Below are 23,565 nucleotides of genomic sequence, written 5' to 3' on the forward strand. Positions count from 1 at the left end.
GAAGATGTTATGGTCTTACAAGAAGACTTGAATAAATTGAGTGATTGGGCACAGGAATGGGGATGTGAGTTCGATTTTGAAAAATGTAAGGTTTTAAAATTTGGAAAACAAAAATGGGATACAGAATTTATGCTTGCTAAGGATATATTGTCAGAGGTGGAGGAAATAAGAGATTTGGTGTGATAGTGGATAAGGATCTGAAATTTAGGGGACACAGCCAAAATTGTGAAGACAACACATAGGCTTATGGGAATGATGCTGAGGACACTGACTTGTAGAAGTAGGGAGATTCTTGTTCCATTGTATAACACTTTGATTAGGCCACATATGGACTATTGTGCCCAGATTTGGTCCTGGGTTTCAGAAAGACGAAGAGATGTTTGGAAAGGGTTCAGAAGTGACTGACTAAGGTAGTTTCTAACCTCTGGAATGTTGAGTGTGAGGGGAAAGATTGAGAAGATGCAACTTGCAGAGTCTGGTGGACAGGAGGAAGAGGGGAGATATGACAGAGACCTACAAGTTATTAAGAGGTTGTTATAGGATCAATGCTGGAGAGGTTCTACAGAAGATAGTGGGAGATCAGTGGAGAAACAGAGGTCATCTCTGGAAACTGTATAAAGAGGGTGTGAGAAGGGGAGTGAGAGGCAGGTTTTTTTCATGCAGAATTGTGAATGATTGGAATGCCTTCCCTGTGAGTGTGGTGTCTGCAGAGAATTTGAGTGTGTTTAAAGCATGGTATGATGAGCTGTGTCTATGATAAAAGGACCTCCTAGATGAGTCTTTGACTCCATGTGGTCTTGGGTAATAATAATCCTCCCCCCACCCCACTATCATCAACTCTCCCCATTCTTGTTCTTTTTATCCTGACAGAAAAACATCATATCCTTCCATTTCTATTACCATCATGATATCATGATGGTAATAGAAATGGAAGGATATGATGTTTCTCATCCAGCCATTTTTCATTGATTCTAAACTGTTTTCAGATGAATAAACTCAATCACTGCAGCACTTTCATCTCCCTTATTTCTGATATACCTGGAATTCATAAATGAGCATAGCAATTCCTTTCTTCATCTATAACCAGTCCTATCCACGTTACCCCAGCTGTGACTTTTACACACCTTCTCCCATCTTCTCATCTTTAATTTTTTCCCCATATATCTCCCCAGACTCAACTACTTGTCATGCATCTTAGACCATCCAATTCCTATGCTGACCCTCCCTTCCCACACATTCATTACCAAATCCAAAATTCTTATACTGTGTTTCCCTGACTTCCATGGCTCCCCTTAACTCCCATGTCCATCTTCTATTCCTGTCCTCACATTCTTATTTCTCACAGTACTCTCATCTCCATTCACGAAGCCTCTGTCTTACCTGATCCATTCTTCTCAATTGTTCATATCTCTCATTACACTTCCTTTTAGCAACATTCTCTTTAGTTGATTCATACAAAACTATTTGAATATATTTATCTCTCTTATACATTTCCATTTGACCCTCAAATGCATTCTGCTCTCTTTTCTTCATACAGCTTTGCTAGCATGATTTTTACTTGCTATCTCAACTTATCGTTGTCATGCGTGAATAACACAAACTACTCTTCCTTCCACACTGTTTTCTTTCGCTCTCTTTAATAATCTCCTGACATCCATCCTCACATTCTCACTATGCTCGACCAAATTGTTCTTTCCTAGCACCCCTAATTCCATCTCACACATACTTCTCATATCCAATGCATCTGTCACTCTGTTCATCCTCCCTGTGACTTAGAAAAGATTCCTAGACTACTAGAAAAGAGACATCATGCGCCTTCTCATCCACAGTACTTTTTATAATAGAATCTCTATACAGTGCTACTCTTGAATCATTTGCCCATTTCATTTTCTTCACTATCTTTCATTTTATTGTTTCCATATCATAATTTTGTATCTACCAATGTCTGATTTTACTTTGCTTATACTCATCTCTTATACCTGAAACAGGATACCAAAAAATCTCTTGGCCCTGATGGCATCCCTCCAGTTGTTCTAAAGGTCTGTGCCCCAGAGCTGACTCCCACTGTCTATTTACACTTTCTTATTCCACAAGTATCTATCCTGCAGTCTGGAAATTAGCCCATGTACAACCTATTCCTAAGAAAGGTGACAAATCTTTACCTTCAAACTACCCTGCAGTTTCTCTCACCTCAGTTCCTGCTAACCATCAACGGCCAACTCCTACACTACCTTGAAGACTCTCATCTAATAAGTAACTGACATTATGGATTCCATCACTGTTGATCAACAGAGTATCTACTAATCTATATTACCCATCTCTGGAGAAATACCTTGGAAAAGTTTGGTGAATCTCAAGTTGTTGCTTTTGATATCTACAAGCTTTTGACTGAGTTTGGCAAAAAGGCATATTAGGAAACCTCCCATCATTCGGTCTGCCTCTTGACTTCTACAATTGGATAGCCAGCTTTCTGGCTAGATGCTCATTTCGAGTGATGGCTGATGGCTCCTTATCTTCTGTCTATATGATTAATGCTGAAGTCCCACAAGGCTCTGTTCTCTTGCCCACTTTCTTCTTCTTCTTATGCATAAATTATCTATTCCAGCTGACCAATCCAGTACATGGTTTTGCTATTACACTCCTCCTTTCATTTGACAAATCCTGCCAAGCATACCACCATAGCCTCCAGAAATCTAATCTCTACTACCTTAAATTTCAATCTTCAAAGCATTCATGAGGTTTGGATAATGTTATCAACTTCAGTGTCAGCAAAATACAGCTCTGCATTATTTTGCATAAAAAACAACCCTGTTCTTCCAATCTTACCCTTAACAATACTCAAATCTCTATTCAAGATGGGATTTACCTTCTCGGAATAACTCTAACCTCTAATCTTTCTTGGCACAAACATATAACAACTATTGCTTTCTCTACATCCATAAAATTAGGCCTTCTTTTTCACTCAAGGTGTTACTTTAATTCTGAACAGTTTATAATGCTATACAAATCACAAATCCACCTGACTATTGAATATTGGAGTGATGGTGGACAAGGACCTGAAATTCATTAGCCACATTGCACAAGTTGTGAAGACATCACATCAGATAATAGCAATGATGTGGAGGACCCTGACATGCAGAAATAGAGAGGTTATAATACCATTGTATAAGGCCTTGATCAAACCTTATATAGATTATTGTGCACAGATTTGGTTTCCAGATTTTCATGGTGATGAGGATATGTTGGAAAGGTTACAGAGAAGATTCACAAAGGTAGTCAGTAGTCTTTGGAATGTGGAATACGAGGATTGAGAGAATGTAAGTTTCAGAGACTCGTGAATAGGAGGAAGGGGGGGAATATGATTGAGATATATAAGTTGGTCAGGGGTTGTTATCAGGTAGACATGGAAGAGATTTTTCATAGAATGGGAGAGGGGAGTAGAACAAGAGGCCATTGCTGGAAACTGTATAAGGAGGATGTAAGCAAAGAAGTCAGAAGCAGGTTCTTTACATGGAGGGTGGTCGGTGAGTGGAATGCACTGCCTGAGTGTGTTGTGGATGTGGACACATTGAATCAGTTTAAGATGCGGTTGGATGAGCATTGTGTGCAATAGTGAGTACCTCCCACGATGAGTCTCTGACTCCATTGAGGTCAAATGTTGATAATAATAATAATAATAAATCTGGGGCCCCTAAGAGCTCCATAAAAATACTTGATTCTGTAGAGAAAACAACAGTTAGATTGATTGACAGTCCTTCTCTCACTAATATACTCTGCTCATTATTGCATAGCCATTCAGTCTCTGCAGCCTGCATATCCTATAAATATGTCTATGGCTGCTGCTCATCATAATTGGCATCAGTAATTTCTCGATCCTTTTGCAGTAATGTATGCAGCAGCTAACCAACACACTCTCACAGTTCAACTCCAAACTCACAGAATAAATTTATAGTCTTCTTCATTTATCCCTTTCATTGCTTCTATCTGGAACAGTCTTCCACCACATGTTTTCCAAGGAATGCAACTCACAGCTTTTCAAATCAAATGTGAATAAGTTCCTTATTTGCCTATCCATGATACTAACATACAATACCAACCTCTCGTGGATGGGCTTTCCATAAAATTAAAAAAAAAAAAAATCTCATTTCTCACTTTAATTATTTCATTCTAGCAATCATACTCTCTATTGAAGGTAACATTTTTGATATTGCAGTTCTTTAATTTGCAATCTCTGTCTTGGAACCTCATATGTAATGGAGGAATTTTCTATCCCTTACATTCAGTGACCCACCAAGCCTGAGACTTAAGTGAACAGCCTGATTAATACAAGCACTGCCAATTCTCTTGCATTTCATTGTGATACATCCTATCTAATCCCATTGAAATTTCTTAATATTCTTAGCACCTGTTTTATTCACATCTATTTTCACTCGATTCATTATGTTATTTCTGACTGGATGATTCATCTTGTGATATTATCATTCACTAATTTAACTTTTCTTATGCTTGGGTAAAGAATTAAACAAGGATATAATTTCTTGTCTGATATAAATTTCTTTCTAATCAACTGGAAAATGGAAAAACTTCCCAAATCATCTCTCATTCAGTGTTTTAATGATATGCTGATAAACCACTTTGCTACATGTAATCTTTCATGTTCCATTCTACACCCTTGTCCAAAAAGAAACCGAACTTTTCAAAAATAGAAGAAACTAGTGGTGCCACCTGTTGTATATTTTTGTTGTCAAAAGCAGCAACCTTCATTAGTGTTGTGTTAACTGTTTATGACATTTGTTTCATTAGAAGCTGAGTTATAGTGCCAAGAGTCACAGTGTGTTTTAACGAACGGTCGGAAATTGAGTTTCAAACAGAGAGCTGCGATCGACTTTTGTGTTAAACTTGGTAAAAGTTTTACCGAAATGCTTCAAATGCTTCAAAAAGAATATGGTGATGAATGCTTATCCCGTACTCAAGTTTACAAGTGGTTTAAGTGATTTCAAAGTGGTTGTGAGACTCTTCAGGACGACGAAAAGCCAGGCAGTCCAAAAACTGGACTGAGCGAAGTTAACATCCAAAAAGTGTGTGATTTCATCAAAGAAAACCCGAAATTGTCCGTGCTATTGATTGAAGATGAATTGGGGATTCCAAAATCAACTGTGTACGACATTTTGACCGAGAGTTTGGGCTTTCATAAATTGAATTCACGATTTGTTCCCCACAAGTTGACTGATCACTAAAAAATTTATCGAATTGAACACTGCAAGGACCTCATTAAAAAATGCTCGTAAGGACTCAAACTTCCTTGAAACGATCGTTACTGGTGATGAAATGTGGTGTTTTGAGTATGAGACCAAAACAAAGCACCAGAGTGCTGAGTAGAGACCACCAGAAGAGGGGCATCCGAAAAAAAAAAGTCGCTTGGAGAAGTTAAAAGTAAAGATAATGCTGATTTGTTTCTACGATTCCAAGGGCATTATCCACAAAGAACCTGGCCAAAAGGTCAATGGTATCTCGAAGTTTTGAAGCAATTGATAGTGAGAATTCGTCGCATACGGCATGAATATCGTGATACAGGCAGCTGGTCACATTCACATGATAATGCACCATCTCATCGTTCGAACATTGTGAGACAGTTTTTGAGCAAAAACCAAGTTTGCATGTTGGATCACTTGTCATATTAAACTGATTTAGTACCCTGTGAGTTCTTTCTCTTCTCCCAACTTCATTTGCCGATGAAAGCGATACGACACCATTGAAAACATTCAAGCGGCAGTAACCACGACCCTCAACAGTATCCCAAAAACCTATATAAAAAACTCATTTAACAAATTAATGACCTTGTCAAATGCTGTATCGAAGCTGAGGGAGAGTATATTGATTAAAATAAATGATTTGAATAATTATAATTGGCCTGTGCTTTATTTTCCAGTTTGGTTTCTTTTTGGACAGATTGTGTATTTAAGTGAGATTTACTTTGCTCTGGTCACACATTCCTGAGTACTTGCAATGTCAAGTTCTTTCCTAATATATTCATTTTTAATATGATCCTGCCATTAATTATGTCTATAATAAATTTAGTTTAATCCTTTATTCAAGTGTGAGCAAACAAAGCTTGCACCTGAAAATATCTTCAGGACTTGGGTAAGGTAGTACAACACCGGGAAACTAATATCAAAGGTGGACCAAGCTAACATCACTCCTATCTCAGTATCTCCCATAATGCCAAACACATCTCCATGTGGATATGTATAATGTTATGCATCAAGGGAAGGGCCACTACCCAGACTAGTTTCGACCTTTATTGAGGTCTCTTCGGTGGGAGCCAGGCTCAGAAGTGGAGATACCAGGCAGAAGCAATGCCGAAGTCATCTTTACCTATAGGGTGTGACACTTTTTTATTAAATTACTCTGGATTTAGAGAAAGATGTTGAAAGTTTATTTTTTACTTGGTTGGACTATAATAAATTTAGTTTAATCCTTTATCCAAGTGTGAGCAAACAAAGTTTGCGCCTGAAAATATCTTCAGGACTGGGGTAAGGTAGTAAAACACCGAGGCAACTAGTAGCAAAGGTGGGCCAAGCTAACATCACTCCTATATCAGTATCTCCCATAATGCCAAACACCTCCTTGAGGATATGTATAATGTTATTCATTAAGGGAAGGGCCACTACCAAAAAAAAAGTGGCACATCGTTTGGCAACTCCTTTAGGTAAAGATGACCTTGCCATTGCTTCTGCCTGGTATCTCCACTTCTGGGCCTGGCTCCCACTGAAGAGACCTCAATAAAGGTCGAAACCAGTCTGGATAGTGGCCGTCTCTTAATGCATAATATTATACATATCCGCAAGGAGATGTGTTTGGCATTATGCGAGATACTGAGATAGGAGTGATGTTAGCTTGCCCACCTTTGCAACGAGTTGCCTGGTGTTGTACCACCTTACCTCAGTCCTGAAGATACTTTCAGGCACAAACTTTGTTTGCTCACACTTGGATAAAGGATTAAACTAAATTTATTATAGAATAACCAAGTGAAACATAAACTTTCAACATCTTTCTCTAAATCCAGAGTAATTTAATAAAAAGGTGGCACACCGTTTGGCAACTCCTATAGGTAAAGATGACCTTGCCATTGCTTCTGCCTGGTATCTCCACTTCTGGACCTGGCTCCAACTGAAGAGACCTCAATAAAGGTCGAAACTAGTCTGGGTAGTGGCCCTTCCCCTAATGCATAATATTATACATATCCACAAGGAGATGTGTTTTGGCATTATGGGAGATACTGAGATAGGAGTGATGTTAGCTTGGTCCACCTTTGCTACGAGTTTCCCAGTGTTGTACTACCTTACCCCAGTCCTGAAGATATTTTCAGGCACAAACTTTGTTTAATTTAGTTTAATCTAAATTTATTAGACTATAATAAATTTAGATTAAACTAAATTTATTATAGTCTAACGAAGTGAAAAATAATTTTTCAACATTAATTATGTCTGTTCACTCTTTTTCTCAGATCTTTCATGTCTGTGGTCTTTGGTCTTTGATCAAGTGTTTTGTTTCTAGTTCAATTGTGAAATTCATAAGTCAAAATTGTTTTGAACAAAGTCTGTCTTATATACTGCTGGCTTGGTGGTTTGATTAATTTCTCTCTTCTTCTGTATAGATTTATTCAGTTGACTCCCTACTTGTTTAATTCACTAAATTCTGTATTCAGGATGCAGCTGGTTTTTTGAATATTACTGCCTGTTTTCATAGTGTTGTTATTATTATTATTATCATCATCATCATCATCATCATCATCATCAGATTTTCATGACATCAAATGACTCAGTTGTTGAACCATATCTTAAACCAGTTTCACTTCTGAAAAGGTGGCTAAGAAATACAGTCTTGCGACTACCTTCAAACTACACAAGAAATTAGCATCCCTTATCTGCTTTCTTGAAGAGTAGTTGCAATATCTGGATTTACCTGAGGTTTACAAGGTATCCTATAGCTGCAACTTTTCTTACTTTGTTCAAACAATCAGGACAGTCAACATCATGATCTTGGAGCACTAAGACTGTATCTGATTCCACCATTATGATTGCTGGCCTAGTTGACTGAGTAGTTAGCATATCTGCTCTCCAGCTAAATGGCTGCAGGTTCGAATCCTGCCATGGGAATGGATGTTTGTGATTGTCTGTGAAAATACTAGTGGTGGTGGTGGACAGCAGATGGCATTGGTGTAGATTATGTGGTTTGCTGTAATTGGTGGTGGAGATGAAGAGCTGTAGAGTAGGTGCCCTCCCTCAATGAATCTTTGGACTCCTTGGAGGTGTCACATAAAAATAATAATAATATGGTAATAGTGAGTTGAGAAAGAGAGCAGAGATAATGAATAGCACAAGATGGCTGATTTTGTATGAGGCAAAAGGGGTTCAGTTTGTGAGTTTGTGAATCTGTTTCAAGTTGGTGAATTGCATTTGAATGGGTTTAGTGTTGGACATTTAGAGAAGCTATTGGTTGATGAGTAGGCACAGAATCATGAAGTTACTGTAGATAATGATCAAAGGGTGCTTGTGAAGCAGGCTAGCACAGCCAAAACATGTTGTAGGGCTGGAAGAAGATGGATATAAGATTGGAGATGCGATTGTGGCAAAACAAGAAAAATGGTAATCTGAGTGAGGATCAGGCGATTGGGAGTAGTCAGACTGAAGAGAAAGAGGTTTGGTATAGAGGCTACAGTAGAAAATGTCAGTGTTGATGGAATGGCCTCAAAAACTGGGAGGAGGATTGTTATGTTTCTGTACAAATGTATGGAGTATTCAAAATAAGGGAGCTGAGTTGTATTGATTGACTCAGTATGCCCAAAGATAATTGATGTGAGTGAAACTTGGTTGTCTAATGATGTTTTGTCAGGAATAGAAATGGAAGGATATACAATTATCCTAAAATTGTCCTTAAAATTATCCTTCTGGATATACAATTTTAGTAAGGTGAAAAGAGATGGGAGAGGAAGACAAGCAGAGGATTGCAGAGGAATTGTGTCCACAAAGAGTGGAGGTTGAAAATGATTATACGAGTGAAGATTTTAAATCTTTGTGATGTGATGTGAAGTTGAAATTAACAGACTAATATATCTGATAAGATGTTCTTATAGGCCAGGGAATGTAGAGAATGATAATGATGATGTTCAGCCTGTTTTCTGCCCACTACAGGGTGAAGGCCTCCCCCATTGCAGGAGGGTTGGGTATACTTCTCCCATGGTGACCCAGTCCATCTTGGGAGAGTGTTTATTCACTTGTATGAATGAATGAGTGAATGTATGAAGGTGAAAGACAATCACAAACATCCATGCCTAAGCGAGATTTGAACCTGCAGCCTCTTGGCTGGAGAGTGGATATGCTAACCACTCAGCCAACCAGACTAGCATGTAGAGAATACTGATTGTGAAATCTTTAGGCAGATTGGTTAGGAATGTTAAAAGAAAGTTATTCTAATGAGAGATTTTAATTACAGGAATATAGATTGGAAGGAGGAGATATGAGAACAAGTAGAGTGAATTTGTGGAATTTCTGAAGGATAAATATCTTAAGCAGAATGTGACAGAAGAAACTAGAGGTTTTAGAGTGTTGGATTTAGTGATAATTTCACAAGATGTGATTGTTAATGGAGTATTAACACTGATGCCATTTGGTAGAATGGTAATGAGGTACATGTTTGGGAAGTGATGAAACGAGAAAAGTTATTGGTAAAAAAGGATATATGTGGAATTATAAGGTAGGTGATTATGGAAGCTCTGTAGTCAACTAGCACTGATATGCTGGCTAGATGAGCTGTGCAGAAAAGATGTTGACAGTGTATGTGAATTTATAAGGCAGTATCTGACACAAGCAATGTCTGCATACCAAGAGTTAAGCAAATAAATAGAGTATGAGTGAAATGGATGAACAGTGAAATCAAGTAAGTTGTGTTGGAAAATGTTATGTAAAAGATACAAGACAGTCGGTGGCAATCAGATCAATGAGTATAAGGTGCAGGCTAGAATGGTGATGAGCATGATAAAAAAGGAAAGGTGCAGTGTGAGAAGGAATTCACTGGTTAAGCCAGGGATAGATCATGGGAATTCCTCCACTATATGGCAAGCAAGAGGAAGAATAATTATAGACTATTGGTAAAAAGAAATATACTGGAACTTCAGTTTTAAATTTTTAATAAATATTTTAGTTAATCTTCCAAAGGGATGCAGAGTTTGACTTTGTGCATTATATGAAAGGGCTAGACATAAAAAATAAATATGATAATGTCATGCACAGTCATATGATCATGATGCATCTGATGTATGTAAGATCATGCTCATAATGCATTTGATGTTTTACTTCAAGTCACCTGTTAACAATCTGTCTTGCTTCAGCTGATAAGGTTTAGTTTCTTGATGCTTTTATTTTTTAATTTTTGGTTAATTCCATTAAGTTTTGATTTCCTTTAGGAAAGGAGATATATTGTGTGTATAACTGCAATTGATAATTTGTTTCTATCATTTTCTGTATTAATTTATCCTTCTTTATTTTTTCAGATTCATCATGTGGAATGAAACGGTCATCAAATACTGAAGATTGTGAGTTTTTTTTTTTTTTTTTTTAATAAAAGCTAATATATGTTGCATTATTGCTGTTATATATATTCTTTTCCACTTACTTTTGATAATGCTCAGCTAAGAATCAATACCAAATCTCTTTTCAAACCTTTCCTGGCATATTCATGTCACTTTTGTAGCACCATTAGCTTCCAAAAAGCTTGGCATCCTTCTCCGATCAAGATGGTACTTCTCTGCTAAACAGTTACTTACTCTGAATAAATCCCAAAATCTGATGAACCTTGGAATACTGCTCTCATGTTTCGGGTGGTTCAACTAAGACCTCCCTAAAAATTCTTGATGCTCTTCAGAAAAGAGCAGCCTGATTAATTAATGATATTTCTTACAGACTCTCATGCCATTTTTCCCTAGAAGATCAGTTTCTGCATTGTGTCTCTTCTATAGATATTTCCACTGTTCCATGGCCATTGTTCAGCAGAACTAGTATCCATTATGCCTCCCATTTCTCCAGATCAACAGGAACGGGAGCAACAGCTACTCAACATCTCTTTACAGTACTCACTGAACTCTCCCAGTCATCTTTCATTCCACCCACCTCAATTCTGTTGGAACAGCCTCCCTGTGAAGCATTTCCAAAGGACTATGACCTCCAACAGTTCAATGAAAATATCAACAGATTACTCTGCTCCTGATCCCTGCCTACACACACACACACACACACAGCATGTGTTTGCCATAGGTCCTTCCACCTTTTGTGTGTGCGAGTAATATTAAAAAAAAATTAAATAAAACAATTAAGTTATTTTGAAAAAAATTATTGAGCTAAGTTTTATTTTAAAAGGGAATGTTAACCAGTTTCCTACATAATCTTTAACTGAGATTTTCGTACATTCATTATTAAAAATTATGGAAACCATTACCATGTTATAGTAAAACTTTAATTTGATATAAATAAACCAAAATAATCATAGACGTTTCAACCTTCATATCAAGATCATCATCTGGAGTATACACATATATACAAAAAAACAAGCTACATTACACCCTACATGGTATATGCTAAAGCCAGCAATTTAGTCAACCATTAAAACTCCTGGCCTGACTTTTGGTGGGAAAAAAAAAATAGAAGATGGCCAATAAGAGCTGAAATTGCTTAGAGTCATCAACCATCCTAATCATAACAATAACGGTGGCAAAAATACCATCAGTAAAGTTCTTCATAAAACTTCGAGAGAAAATGTTGTTTGAGTAAGAGCTGGTATAAAAGTTGTGTGCTACTAGTATTATTAGTAGTGTGGGATATTTTGCTTAAACTTAATAACAAATTCACTGTTTTTTAGTCCTTAGAGTAGTAACCGGCAGAGGAAAGATGGCAGCTGCTTTGTCAGTGCATGACTTTAACTTAGACTTCAGTCGTTTCGTGAAGTTTGAGGTGTGCTACATGTATTCTTTTGATTACATAAATGATTTGTGGACATTTAGAGCTGATGGAAGGAGGGTGGGATGGAGATGAGTGCTAATATGAATTTGATGACAGAAAGTGTTAGTAGCGAGAATGTTGCGGGAAGAATGAATGCTCGTTCAAAAGAGAAGCATGGTGTGAAAGAAAGGCGAAAAATTGTTAAGAAAGCATTGAAAATGAACAATGAATGATTTAAAAACTGTAATGGATGGTAAAAAGAATGAAAGCGAGGCGAATGTGGCTGAAGGAAACGAAATTGAGAGAACAAATGAAAACGGAAATAGCGTGACGAAAGGATTGAAAGTGGGAAAAATGGAAAGAATGAATGAAAATGAAAGTTGGATGCATGGATCTAAAGTATAGAAACTCAAAAGGATGAATGAGAGTGAAAGTGTGAAGCAGGAGTTGAGAGTTCAAAAATGAGAAAGATTGAATGATAGAGAGAATGTGATGCGAGATTCGAAAGTTAAATTGGGTTGGATGAGGCAAGAGATGAAATGGATGCAGAGTGAAATTAAGAAAATTCAGGTGAAAATGATTAAACAAATCAAGTAGGTATGAAAGAGTTAACGAAAGATGAGTGAGTGGCATAGTATGGTGACTCCATCATTAAATATGTGCTGGACGAGAGGATGCACAAGGTATGTTTTCCAGGCAGTAAAATGAGTAGAGTGATTGAGGTATTGGATACGAGGAGGGAGCAAGCAAAGGAGTTGATGGTTTTAATAGGTACGAATGACTTAACAGAAGACAAAGAGCATGTCAGAATGGATATCAGGAGGCCTTACACGGATAAAAGAGAATAGTGTGACAGGAAGGGTAGTAAGCGTGTTGCCTAGGTATGACTGGTGAGATGAGGCAGAGAGCAAGGATTATGAATGGTATGTTGGCTGAAATGTGTGAGGAGAGGTAAGTACAATTTGTTAATGTGTGAATCAGTTTGAAGGACAAAGTGAACTGTATGGGAGTGATGGACTGCATTTGAGTGGTTATGGTGTGAGTAGAGAGACTGTTGCTGGAAGGTAGAGAAGTGAGTATAGAGAATGAATCACATCAAGTGGGAGGTGATGTGGAAAGAGTAGGAGAGTACGACAGGAGAGATTGAAGTGGTGGTTATGAATGAGGAAGTAAGTGTTGTAATAGATTTAACGGTATTGATATGAACACAGATGGATAAGAAAATAACTATTTATTAACTTAAAAGCTAATATTTCGCTGGTATTATATCCAGCATCTTCAGAGCACACAACACAAAGTTTGTTACAAATGCAAGACAACCACAATCCAGTGTAACAGTGGGGATAGTATAAGTAATTGCAACACAAGACTAAAGTCCTAATAGGGCGCCATCTAGGTTTAAAAAAAAAAAAGTAGTTCAAAGTTTTGAAGATGTAGTCAAAATAATAGTCTTAGAAAGTTCAAAAAATAAAATAAAATAAAAGTAATAAATATTAATTTGGTCTTAGGATGACTGTCTCCCAAATCTTTGGTAGATTTATACAGCCATACTTGTTAAGGTTTGGAGTATGTTTTAAGACTTCTGTTTATTCTAGGAACAACCTTTCTGAATTGTAGAAGCTTCTGTGCATTACTTTTGTTTTTTTCCAATTAATCCTGTGTGCTGGGGTATCCAAAGCATGGTCTGCCAGACCCGACTTGCCATAGTGAAAGTGTCGGATATATTTTTTGTGCTCACTGAGGCGGATGTCCACAGTTCTTCCTGTCTGTCCGTAGTAGGCTTGATGGCAAGAACAGGGCACTTCATAGACTCCTGGATGTGATAAAGGAGTGCATTTGTCCTTAGGTGAATGGATGAGAGTTGCTAATTTCACATAAGGTTTAAATACGGTGCGCAGTTGGTGTTTGTTAAGCACCCTAGATATCTTTTCAGATATGCTTTTAAAATGGGATAGTGATAGTTTTGTTGTAGTTTTCTGTGGTAGATAGAGGGGATTTCTGGGTAGCATTTAGTATCTTATCTAATGGGGATTATAACCATTGGTTAAGAAGGTGTGATGTATGTGAGAAAGTTCAGCAGTGAGAGCAATGTCATTGGAACAGATTGCTCTAGCTCTATGGGTTAGTGTTTTTAAGATACCATATTGTTGAGAAGGATGATGGTGTGATTGTTTGTGTAAGTATGTGTGGGTTTTCTATAAACCGAAAATGATAAGGAACCTTCTGGAAGACATGCGATCAGTGTGTCCAGGAAGAGCAAGCAGTCATTGGTTTCTAGTTCAATTGTAAAGTGGTTTTTAGGGTGCTGGTTATTTAGATGCACTAAAAAATTTAGATGCAATTTCATCAAGATGGCGTTGTTGTGAACCTATCATCGACAACCTTATCCAAAGAGGCCATGAGTACATTAAGTCTTAAACACAATTTTGTCATTATTCCTAAAGAAGTTCCTAAAACCAAAATAAAGGCTTCCGTTGAAAGTGGGATATACCACTTGCCTCCAGCTATAGCCAATAATATTAGGTTAGACATGGCCAATATCCTAATCCATTCTAAGCCTCCCCAAAATAATATCCCACATAAAGAAATAATAGCTCTAAAAGAACTACGCAATAATAACCACATTACAATAACCAAATCAGACAAAGGAAACGGCACTGTAGTAATGGATACAACAGAATATGAAAGCAAAATGCATGCACTGCTCCAAGACCGGTTGATATATCAAATCACAGATCGAGATCCCACCAACTCACAAAAGAATAAGGTGTGCAAGTTACTGAACAAAGTCACTTTCTGGCCAAAAGAAATTGTCAAAAAACTCAAACCCTTGCACATTAAAACACCCAGAATATATGGTGCTCCTATTGTAGATAGTATAAACAGTCCTACATATAAACTAGCTAAACATTTAGCAAAATTACTAGCCATTTACACAAACAATTCTCCCTCTTTTGTTAAAAATTCTACCCACCTAAAAAGTATTTTATAAAACCACACCTTAAGTTAGAAAACCAGACCTAAGGGTGAGTTTTGATATCACCTCATTCTTCACTAATGTACCACTGATTGAAACATTTAACTTACTAAATTCACAATTTCCTCCCCAGATATATTTCAGCTATTTAAATTCACAGTACAGGCAAATTATTTTACATGGAAAGGGAAAATATATAAACAATTAGATGGGACAGCTATGGGTTCCCCCCTTTCTCCCCCCCCCTTAGCCAACTTCTACATAGAACATCTGGAATAATTAGCTATCGACACAGCCACTCTCAAACTTAGTCTCTGGCTATGCTATGTTGATGATGTGTTTGCTATTTGGCCACATGGCCCAGACACATTGAATACATTTTTAGTGCATCTAAATAGTCAGCACCCTAAAATCCACTTTACAATGGAACTAGAAGCCAATGACTGCCTGCCCTTCCTGGACACACTGATCACACATCTTCCAGAAGGTTCCTTATCGTTTTCAGTTTGTAGAAAATCCACACATACAGGGAGATACTTACACAAACAATCACACCATCACCCATCTCAACAATATGGTATCTTAAAAACACTAACCCATAGAGCTAGAGCAATCTGTTCCAATGACATTGCTCTCACTGCTGAACTTTCTCACCTATGTCACACCTTCTTAACCAATGGTTATAATCTCCATAAGATAAGATACTAAATGCTACCCAGAGATCCCCTCTATCTACCACAGAAGACTACAACAAAACTATCACCATCCCATACATTAAAGGCACATCGAAAAGATATCTAGGGTGCTTAACAAACACCAACTGCACACTGTATTTAAACCTTATGTGAAATTAGCAACTCTCATCTGTTCACCAAGGACAAATGCACTCCTTTATCACATCCAAGAGTCTATGAAGTGCCCTGTTCTTGCCATCAAGCCTACTATGGACAAACAGGAACTGTGGACATCTGCCTCAGTGAACACAAAAAATATATCCGACACTTTCGCTATGGCAAGTCGGGTCTGGCAGACCATGCTTTGGATACCCCAGCACACAGGATCAATTGGAAAAAAACAAAAGTAATGCACAGAAGCTGCTACAAGTCAGAAAGGTTATTCCTGGAATCAACAGAAGCCTTAAAACATACTCCAAACCTTAACAAGTATGGCTGTATAAATCTACCAAAGATTTGGGAGACAGTCATCCTAAGACCAAATTAATATTTATTACTTTTATTTTATTTTATTTTTTTGAACTTTCTAAGACTATTATTTGGACTACATCTTCAAAACTTTGAACTACTTTTTTTTTTTTAAACCTAGATGGCACCCTATTAGGACTTTAGTCTTGTTTAAATTAAGGGGATATTAAATCCCACATTGTTTTAAAACCGAATAAGAAACTCAAAGATTGGAATTATTCGGTTTTAAAACAATGTGGGATTTAATATCCCCTTAATTTAAATAATGTTTATATCGCAGAAATGAAGCTTAGTAGCTCTTTATATTTAAGTAACTTTAGTCTTTTGTTGCACGCTGCAATTACTTATACTAGCCCCACTGTTACACCGGATTGTGGTTGTCTTGCATTTGTAACAAACTTTGTGTTGTGTGCACTGAAGATGCTGGATATAATATAACCTGTGAAATATTAGCTTTTAAGTTAATAAATAGTTATTTTCTTATCCATCTGTGTTCATATCAATACCGTTAAATCTATTACAACATGTCTGACGAACACATAAATCTATCCACGTGAGGAACTAAGTGACATGAGTATGGAAAAGGAGAGAATGGGTGTACAAGATAAACAGGGAAATGGGGAGGCTCAGGGTGGACAGGGGGATGCACAGCATGAGAAAGGTGGATGCTCCAAGAGGATGTGAGAGCATGTGTGACAGGAAAGGAATGGGATGACCTGGGATCAAGAGGAAACGGTTGGAATTGAAGAGGATTATAAAATGAATAAGCAGAAAGGAAAATGGCCCCAGTCGAGCATGGAGAGATCACTTCGAATGAGTGTTATCAGTGGAACTAGCTGTAGATTCAAGAATGAACTGTTGTGTTTATGTACAAATGTCAGAAGTGTAAGAAACAATGCAGATGAAATGGTTGCACTAATTGAGTCTGTTCACCCCAAAATTGTTGGAATAAGTGAGACATGGTTGGAAGAGGATGACATCTTGACAGGAATAGAGATGGAAGGATATGATGTGTTTCCTGAGGATAGAAGGGGTAAAAAGGGAGGGGGAGTGCTATTGATGATAGAGAAAGCGTTATGTCCATACAAAGTAGAGATGCAAGAGGGAAATAGTACCAGTGGTTTTGAGGCAGTATGGTGTGAGATAGAAGTGTATGGAATGAAATACTTGGTTGGATGTTGTTATAGACCGGGAAATGTGGATGGTAGTGACTATGAAATGTATAATCAAATTAGCCAAGCAAATAAGAAAAGAGTGATCGTTATGGGCGATTTTAATTATGGCAATATAGACTGGAATGATGAGATAACAACTGGAAGTAAAGAAAATTAGTTTCTTGAGTTTTGGAGGGATAACTACCTCAGACAGTATGAAACAGAGGGCACACGAGGATTGAGGGCCTTGGATTTGGTCATCTCATCATAGGATGCAATTATAAATGAGGAGTCAAATCATCCACCAATCGGTGAGAGTGACCATGAGGTGATTACCTGGGTGGTTGCTAGCAGTGTGAAGACCTTTGTAAGAAAAGAGTATATGTAGAAATACAAGGGGGGGTGATTATGAAGAGCTCAGGAGACAGCTTGCATGTAATGAGGGGTTAGCTGGAAAAGGGATCAATACACTTGGGGGGATTTTCAAAAACTATCTAGTAGATGCAATGTCTAAATGTATTTCAAGGGTGAGAAGATTAAATAAGGTAGGTGTGAAATGGATGAATAAAGAGATTATGTATGCGATACAGAGAAAAAGAGCATTATAGAGGCAGCATAAGAGAAGTGGAAATAACCAATTCTATGAGGACTACAAAGAACTACAAAGACCATGCAAGGCAGGTGACTTGGTTGGTGAGGGTAGCTAAAGAGAGGTATGAACAGCAGTTAGCTAATGAAGCTAAAAAGAATCCTAAGGAGTTCTTTTGATATGTAGCCAGCAAAAGAAAGAATGATTATGGAAGGATGACAATGATTGGAGAAAATGGTATAAAGACAGCTGTTCTGTGCAGAAGGTGTGGTGGAAATACTTAATGAACAGTTCATGAAGGTCTTTCAATCTTGTGAATGTGACTTCATGGAGAGATTGAGAGCAGTTGATGATGGGGAAGAGAGACTGACTGTTAGTGAGCAAGAGGTGTATGGGGAGTTGAGCAAACTAGATGTAAATAAGGCTGTGGGACTTGATAATATATCACCACGTATTCTGAAAGAATGTGCCAGGGAGTTGATGGCAGCCTTGAAATATTTTTTTAATATGAGTCTTGCACTCGGTCAAGTTCCTAAGGAGTGGAAGGAGGGCAAGATTGTGCCACTTCATAAAGGAGGTGATAGAACTCAAGCATCAAACTATAGGCCTATCTGTGTGTCAGGTGTTGTAGTTAAGTTGTTGAAGAAGCTTGTGAGAACTAGGATTCAGAATTTTGTTGACAACAGTGGTATTATCTTTCATGGACAGCATGGATTTACTAAATAGAGGTCATGTTTTAGTAATCTACTTACTTATTACAATAATGTGACTGTTTCCATGAACAGAGGGGAAGTATTCACAGTAATATACTTATATTTTGCAAAGGCTTTTGATAGATTACCACATGATAAGTTGATAGTCAAACTGAAGTGGATGGGGTTGGATATTAGATTGGTGCATTGGATTAGAGACTGGCTATATTGGATTAGAGACCTGTTGTACATCCAGTACATATTTGTTGATACCTGATAGGTATCAATAAGTTGTGTATGGGAGAGCTATATCTAGAAAAAGGAAAGTTACTAGTGGTGTGTCTCAGGGGTCTGTTTTAGGGCCATTGCTGTTTAACCTGTATATTAATGATATTGGTGAAGATTTGGATGGAGATATTTAGTTGTTTGCAGATGATACAAAGTTGGGACAAACCATGAAGAGTAGAGAAGATGTTGTGGCCTTACAAGAAGACTTAAATAAATTGAGTGATTGGACACTGGAATGGGGATGTGAGTTCAATGTTGCAAAATGTAAGGTTTTAAAATTTGGAAAACAAAAATGGGATGCAGAATTTATGCTTGCTGATGATATATTGTCAGAGGTGAAGGAAATAAGAGATCTGGGGATGATAGTGGATAAGGATCTGAAATTTAGGGGACACATAGCCAAAATTGTGAAGACAACACAAAGGCTTCTGGGAATGATGCAGAGGACACTGACATGTAGAAGTTGGGAGATTCTTGTTCCGTTGTATAAGGCTTTGATTAGGCCACATGGACTATTGTGCCCAGATTTGGTCACCTGGTTTTTAGAAGGATGAAGAGATGTTGGAAACGGTCCAGAGGTGACTGACTAAGGTAGTTTCTAGTCTCTGAAATGTCGAGTATGAGGAAAGATTGAGAAGATGCAACTTGCAGAGTCTGGTGGACAGGAGGAAGAGGGGAGATATGATAGACGTACAAGTTATTAAGAGGTTGTTATAGGATCAATGCTGGAGAGGTTCTACAGAAAATAGTGGGAGATCAGTGGAGAACCAAAGGTCATCCCTGGAAACTATAAAGAGTTTTTTATACAGTTTCCAGGGATGCAGGTTTATACAGTTTTTTATAAACTGTATAAACCTGCCTCTCACTCCTGTATAAGTAGGGGAGTGAGAGGCAGGTTTTTTCATGCAGAGTTGTGAATGATTGGAATGCCTTCCCTGTGATTGTGGTGTCTGCAGAGAATTTGAGTGTGTTTAAAGCATGGTATGATGAGCTGTGTCTGTGATAAAAGGACCTCCTAGACGAATCTTTGACTCCATGGGGTCTTGGGTAATAATAATAATAATAATGTATATAATATAGATTACAGTAAGACCATAGATATCTCATACATTAAAGGATTATCAGATAAAATAAATAGAATTTTACACCATTATAATCTTAATGCTACATTTAAACGACCTATAAAATTAAAAAACATATTCAACTTCTCTAAGGATCCTCTTTCCCCATTGACCCACCCTGGAGTATACTATATCCAATCCATTGCACCTGTAATTTACCTTTTATATTGGTGAAACTGGATGTACAATTCCTATTCGTATAAAAGAACACAAATGACACATTAAATATAACAATTTTGGTGAAGCAGACCTCTGAGATCACTCACTTAATACCCTACACCTATAAATAGAATACAGGATTGGGTTGATGAACATAGGATTCTCTGTGATGGTCAACAGGGTTTATGAAGGGCAGGTCTTGTTTTAGCAATCTGCTTATATTTTATGATAAAGTGACAAATATGTTGGATAAGGGAGAATCATATATAGTGATATTCTCAGACTTTGCAAAAGCATTTGCACAGGATAAGAATAGATAGTATATTGGTTAGATGGATCAGAAATTGGCTCTCTGAATGATACTAGCAAGTTGTATACAATGGAGTTCTGTCTCAGAAAAGGTGACCAGTGGCATGCCTCATGGTTCTGTTCTTGGGGCCCCTACTGTTTAACTTGTTTGGAAATAATATTTCGTGTGCATTGACTGTTTTTTTTTTTTTTGAAATGTATGCCAATGATGCAAAGTTAAGTACAATTATCAGTAGAGTGCTGATGTTAATTATTATTATTATTATCTGAGACCTCCAGGAAGTCAAGGGCTCATCGAGGGAGGTTATAAATTATCCAAACCAGCTGTCATACCTTCCCTTAAATTCATTCACACTAGATGCACTCACTACTCCTAAAGAAATACTATTCTACTCACTGCTCTCTACATAAAGATTTGAATAGACTTTTTTCTTGGACAAATGAGTAGGGTTGGAGTTTTAATATTAATAAATGGAAAGTGTTTGGTTACACTCTGATATAAGGCTACATACTGTACTGATGGAGCTGTACTTCAGGAAGTGGATGAGATTCGGGATCTTTTTAGTGATAATAGACAGTGGATTGATATTCTGGGTGCACATTGCATGTGTTGCAAAGATTGCATATCGTATTGGTACTATGATAAAAATTACATTGACATGTAGGGATAAGTAGGTGGTGGTTGCTCTATATAAGGCATTGATCTGACCACATTTGGTCACCTAGTTTTCATTGTGATGTGGAAATATAGAGAGGGTCCAACGATGAATAATCAAAGTGATATCAGGACTCTAGAACAGTGATTTTCAACCGGTGTGCCACAAGAGGTCTTCAGGTGTACCGTGAGATTTATGAAAACAAATTAATTGAAAGAAATAATGCCATAATTTGCGCATTTATTTATTAGTATCTGTCTTCCCTCTTCTTGTGTGTGGAAATCAATCAAAATTATGCCTATTTTTTGCCAGATCATCAAAACATTTAAAAGAATATATTTTTAGTGTGTGGCAGAATTTTAATAATTAGTCTAGGTGTGCCGTATTATGGAAAAGGTTGAAAATCACTGCTCTAGAATGTTGGTTTTGAAGAGCGTTTGAGAGAATGTGGATTATAGAAGTTGGTGGATAGGAGGAAAAGAGGAGATATAATAGAGACCTTCAAGTTAGTTAAGGGATTCTATCTTATTAACACGGAAGAAATTATAAAAAGAGGGGATGTTAAGATATGAACAAAAGGTCATCCCTGGAAGTTGTATAAAGATGTGAAGAAGGATATGAGAAGTAGATTTTTTATGTGGTGAGTTTTTAGTAAGTGGGAGTACATTGCTTGAGTGTGTTGTGAGTGCAGGTAGTGTAAATAACTTCTGAACTCATTATGATAAACATGATGTTGGTGGAGTGTGCCTCCAATGAGTCTGTTGACTCCATGGAGGTTACCAAATAATAATAAATGGTCTTCTGAGTGAAATGCACAGCTAAAGGGTGCTGAGTGTGGATGAGTTTAAGGCATTTCATACGAATGGGACCTCTCATTATGTTAAACACATCATGGCAGTGAAGTATCAATAATAATAAAATTGAGTCTCAAGTTGATAGGTAAATGCAATTATGGAATTCAGTTTTAAATAAAATCTCAAATTACTATGTACTGTGAATGCTATTTGGAATTTTCAGACTGATAATTTTTGACTTAAATATTCTTTCTACAGCAGAACATTGTAATTTTACTCTGTGATGTCTGCCCTTTCACATTTCACTGCAAAATGTACAGTGACAACTTTGACTTCTATTTTTATAAAAATGTAAAAGAAATTTAATTATACTAGTAACAAGGCTATTTTATTTGAGAAAGATCTCCAATAGTACAAGGTATTTTGTTTTAATGTTATGTGATTGAAATCTGTAGCTGCTATTTTTCTTAGTTCAAGTAGTAGACCTAGTATGATAAACAATAGCATTGGTAATGGGCTTTTAATATGCGAATTTTTAGACTAAGTGGTGGTTTATTCTTCTATTAAACTAAAAAAGTTTATAGTTTAAATTGAACTTGATGAATGTGGAAAAAGAGCAACAATATCAGTTATTAACTGGCATATAGATTAATTATATACTGTATATATATTTTTCATATATATGTAAATTCTTTTTTTTTTTTCATTTAATCTCATTCCAGTTAATTTTTTTTTTTCCCCAGCAACCAAAGATTGTAATATTCTAATAACTGGAGCTGGAGATGCAAGACATATAATAAAGACTATTGCACAAGCTTATCGCCACCAAAGAAAACAATTAAATGTTAGTATATTGTTATCTAGCAAAAAATCATATTTTTTAATAATTTTATTTCTATTAAATTTTTTCTGTTATTTTATTGACAATAACAATTTGAAGTAATAATAATATGGAAATTTATTAGTTGTTAAAATTTGAAAATTACATGTACTTCTACTAGTTTCACACACACACACACGCAATAAAACTGGTGGCTTCATCAGGGCATAATAAACATGAAAAATATAACTGCTGATAAAACATTACAAAAAAAAATAATAAAGTAAATAAATAAATTCATGCTAGCAAGTAAACGTGAAGTCTTGTGGCATGCATTAGCTGCTTGCAGTTAATGACAGAAGGTTCAAGTCTGTGATAAAATATTTAATAAGCACACTTTATTACACTAATACCCAAGGGTATATAGAATTCACTGCTCTTGTAGTTTAGCCTACATAGGACAGACAAGCCATGGATTTGAGTTCAGAAAGAAGGAACATTTTCAGATGTCGAGCATAAAAGAAAAGCTATATCTGGCCAACCATACTTATAATACCAGCCATGCAGTTGATTAGAATGTTTCAATTACCTTACCTTACCATACCTTATGTAGAAGAAGAAAAGTTTTATTCCAGAGATCTGAAGGAATTAGTTATGGTCATCCATTCATATAAATTACTAAATAAATACCAAGGACTGGTATTAACCAGTCTTGGTATTTATTTAGTGAAGTTAGTCCACAGACTAACATTGCTAACAATCACCTTCTGTTGTTAACTGCAGACAGCTGATGCATGCCATGCGACTTCAC

The 23,565-nt window shown here is 36.8% G+C and overlaps 1 protein-coding gene across 2 annotated transcripts in view; it reads left to right on the top strand.

Moving 5' to 3' along the window:
* The window catches only part of Dnaaf3 (Dynein axonemal assembly factor 3), a 223,732-nt gene that overhangs the window by 15,468 nt on the left and 184,699 nt on the right, over window positions 1-23,565 (top strand). For both annotated transcript variants that reach the window (XM_090410152.1, XM_090410151.1), the window contains exons 3-4: window positions 10,553-10,594; window positions 22,678-22,778. In XM_090410152.1, coding sequence (XP_090266278.1) covers window positions 10,553-10,594; window positions 22,678-22,778 — 143 coding nt within the window. The remainder of the gene's footprint in view (window positions 1-10,552; window positions 10,595-22,677; window positions 22,779-23,565) is intronic.

This window comes from Typopeltis vanoorti, chromosome 20 (assembly GCF_054136105.1).
Source record: "Typopeltis vanoorti isolate ZY-2024b chromosome 20, IOZ_Tvanoo_1.0, whole genome shotgun sequence".
In the NCBI taxonomy this organism is placed as follows: Eukaryota; Metazoa; Arthropoda; class Arachnida; order Uropygi; family Thelyphonidae; genus Typopeltis; species Typopeltis vanoorti.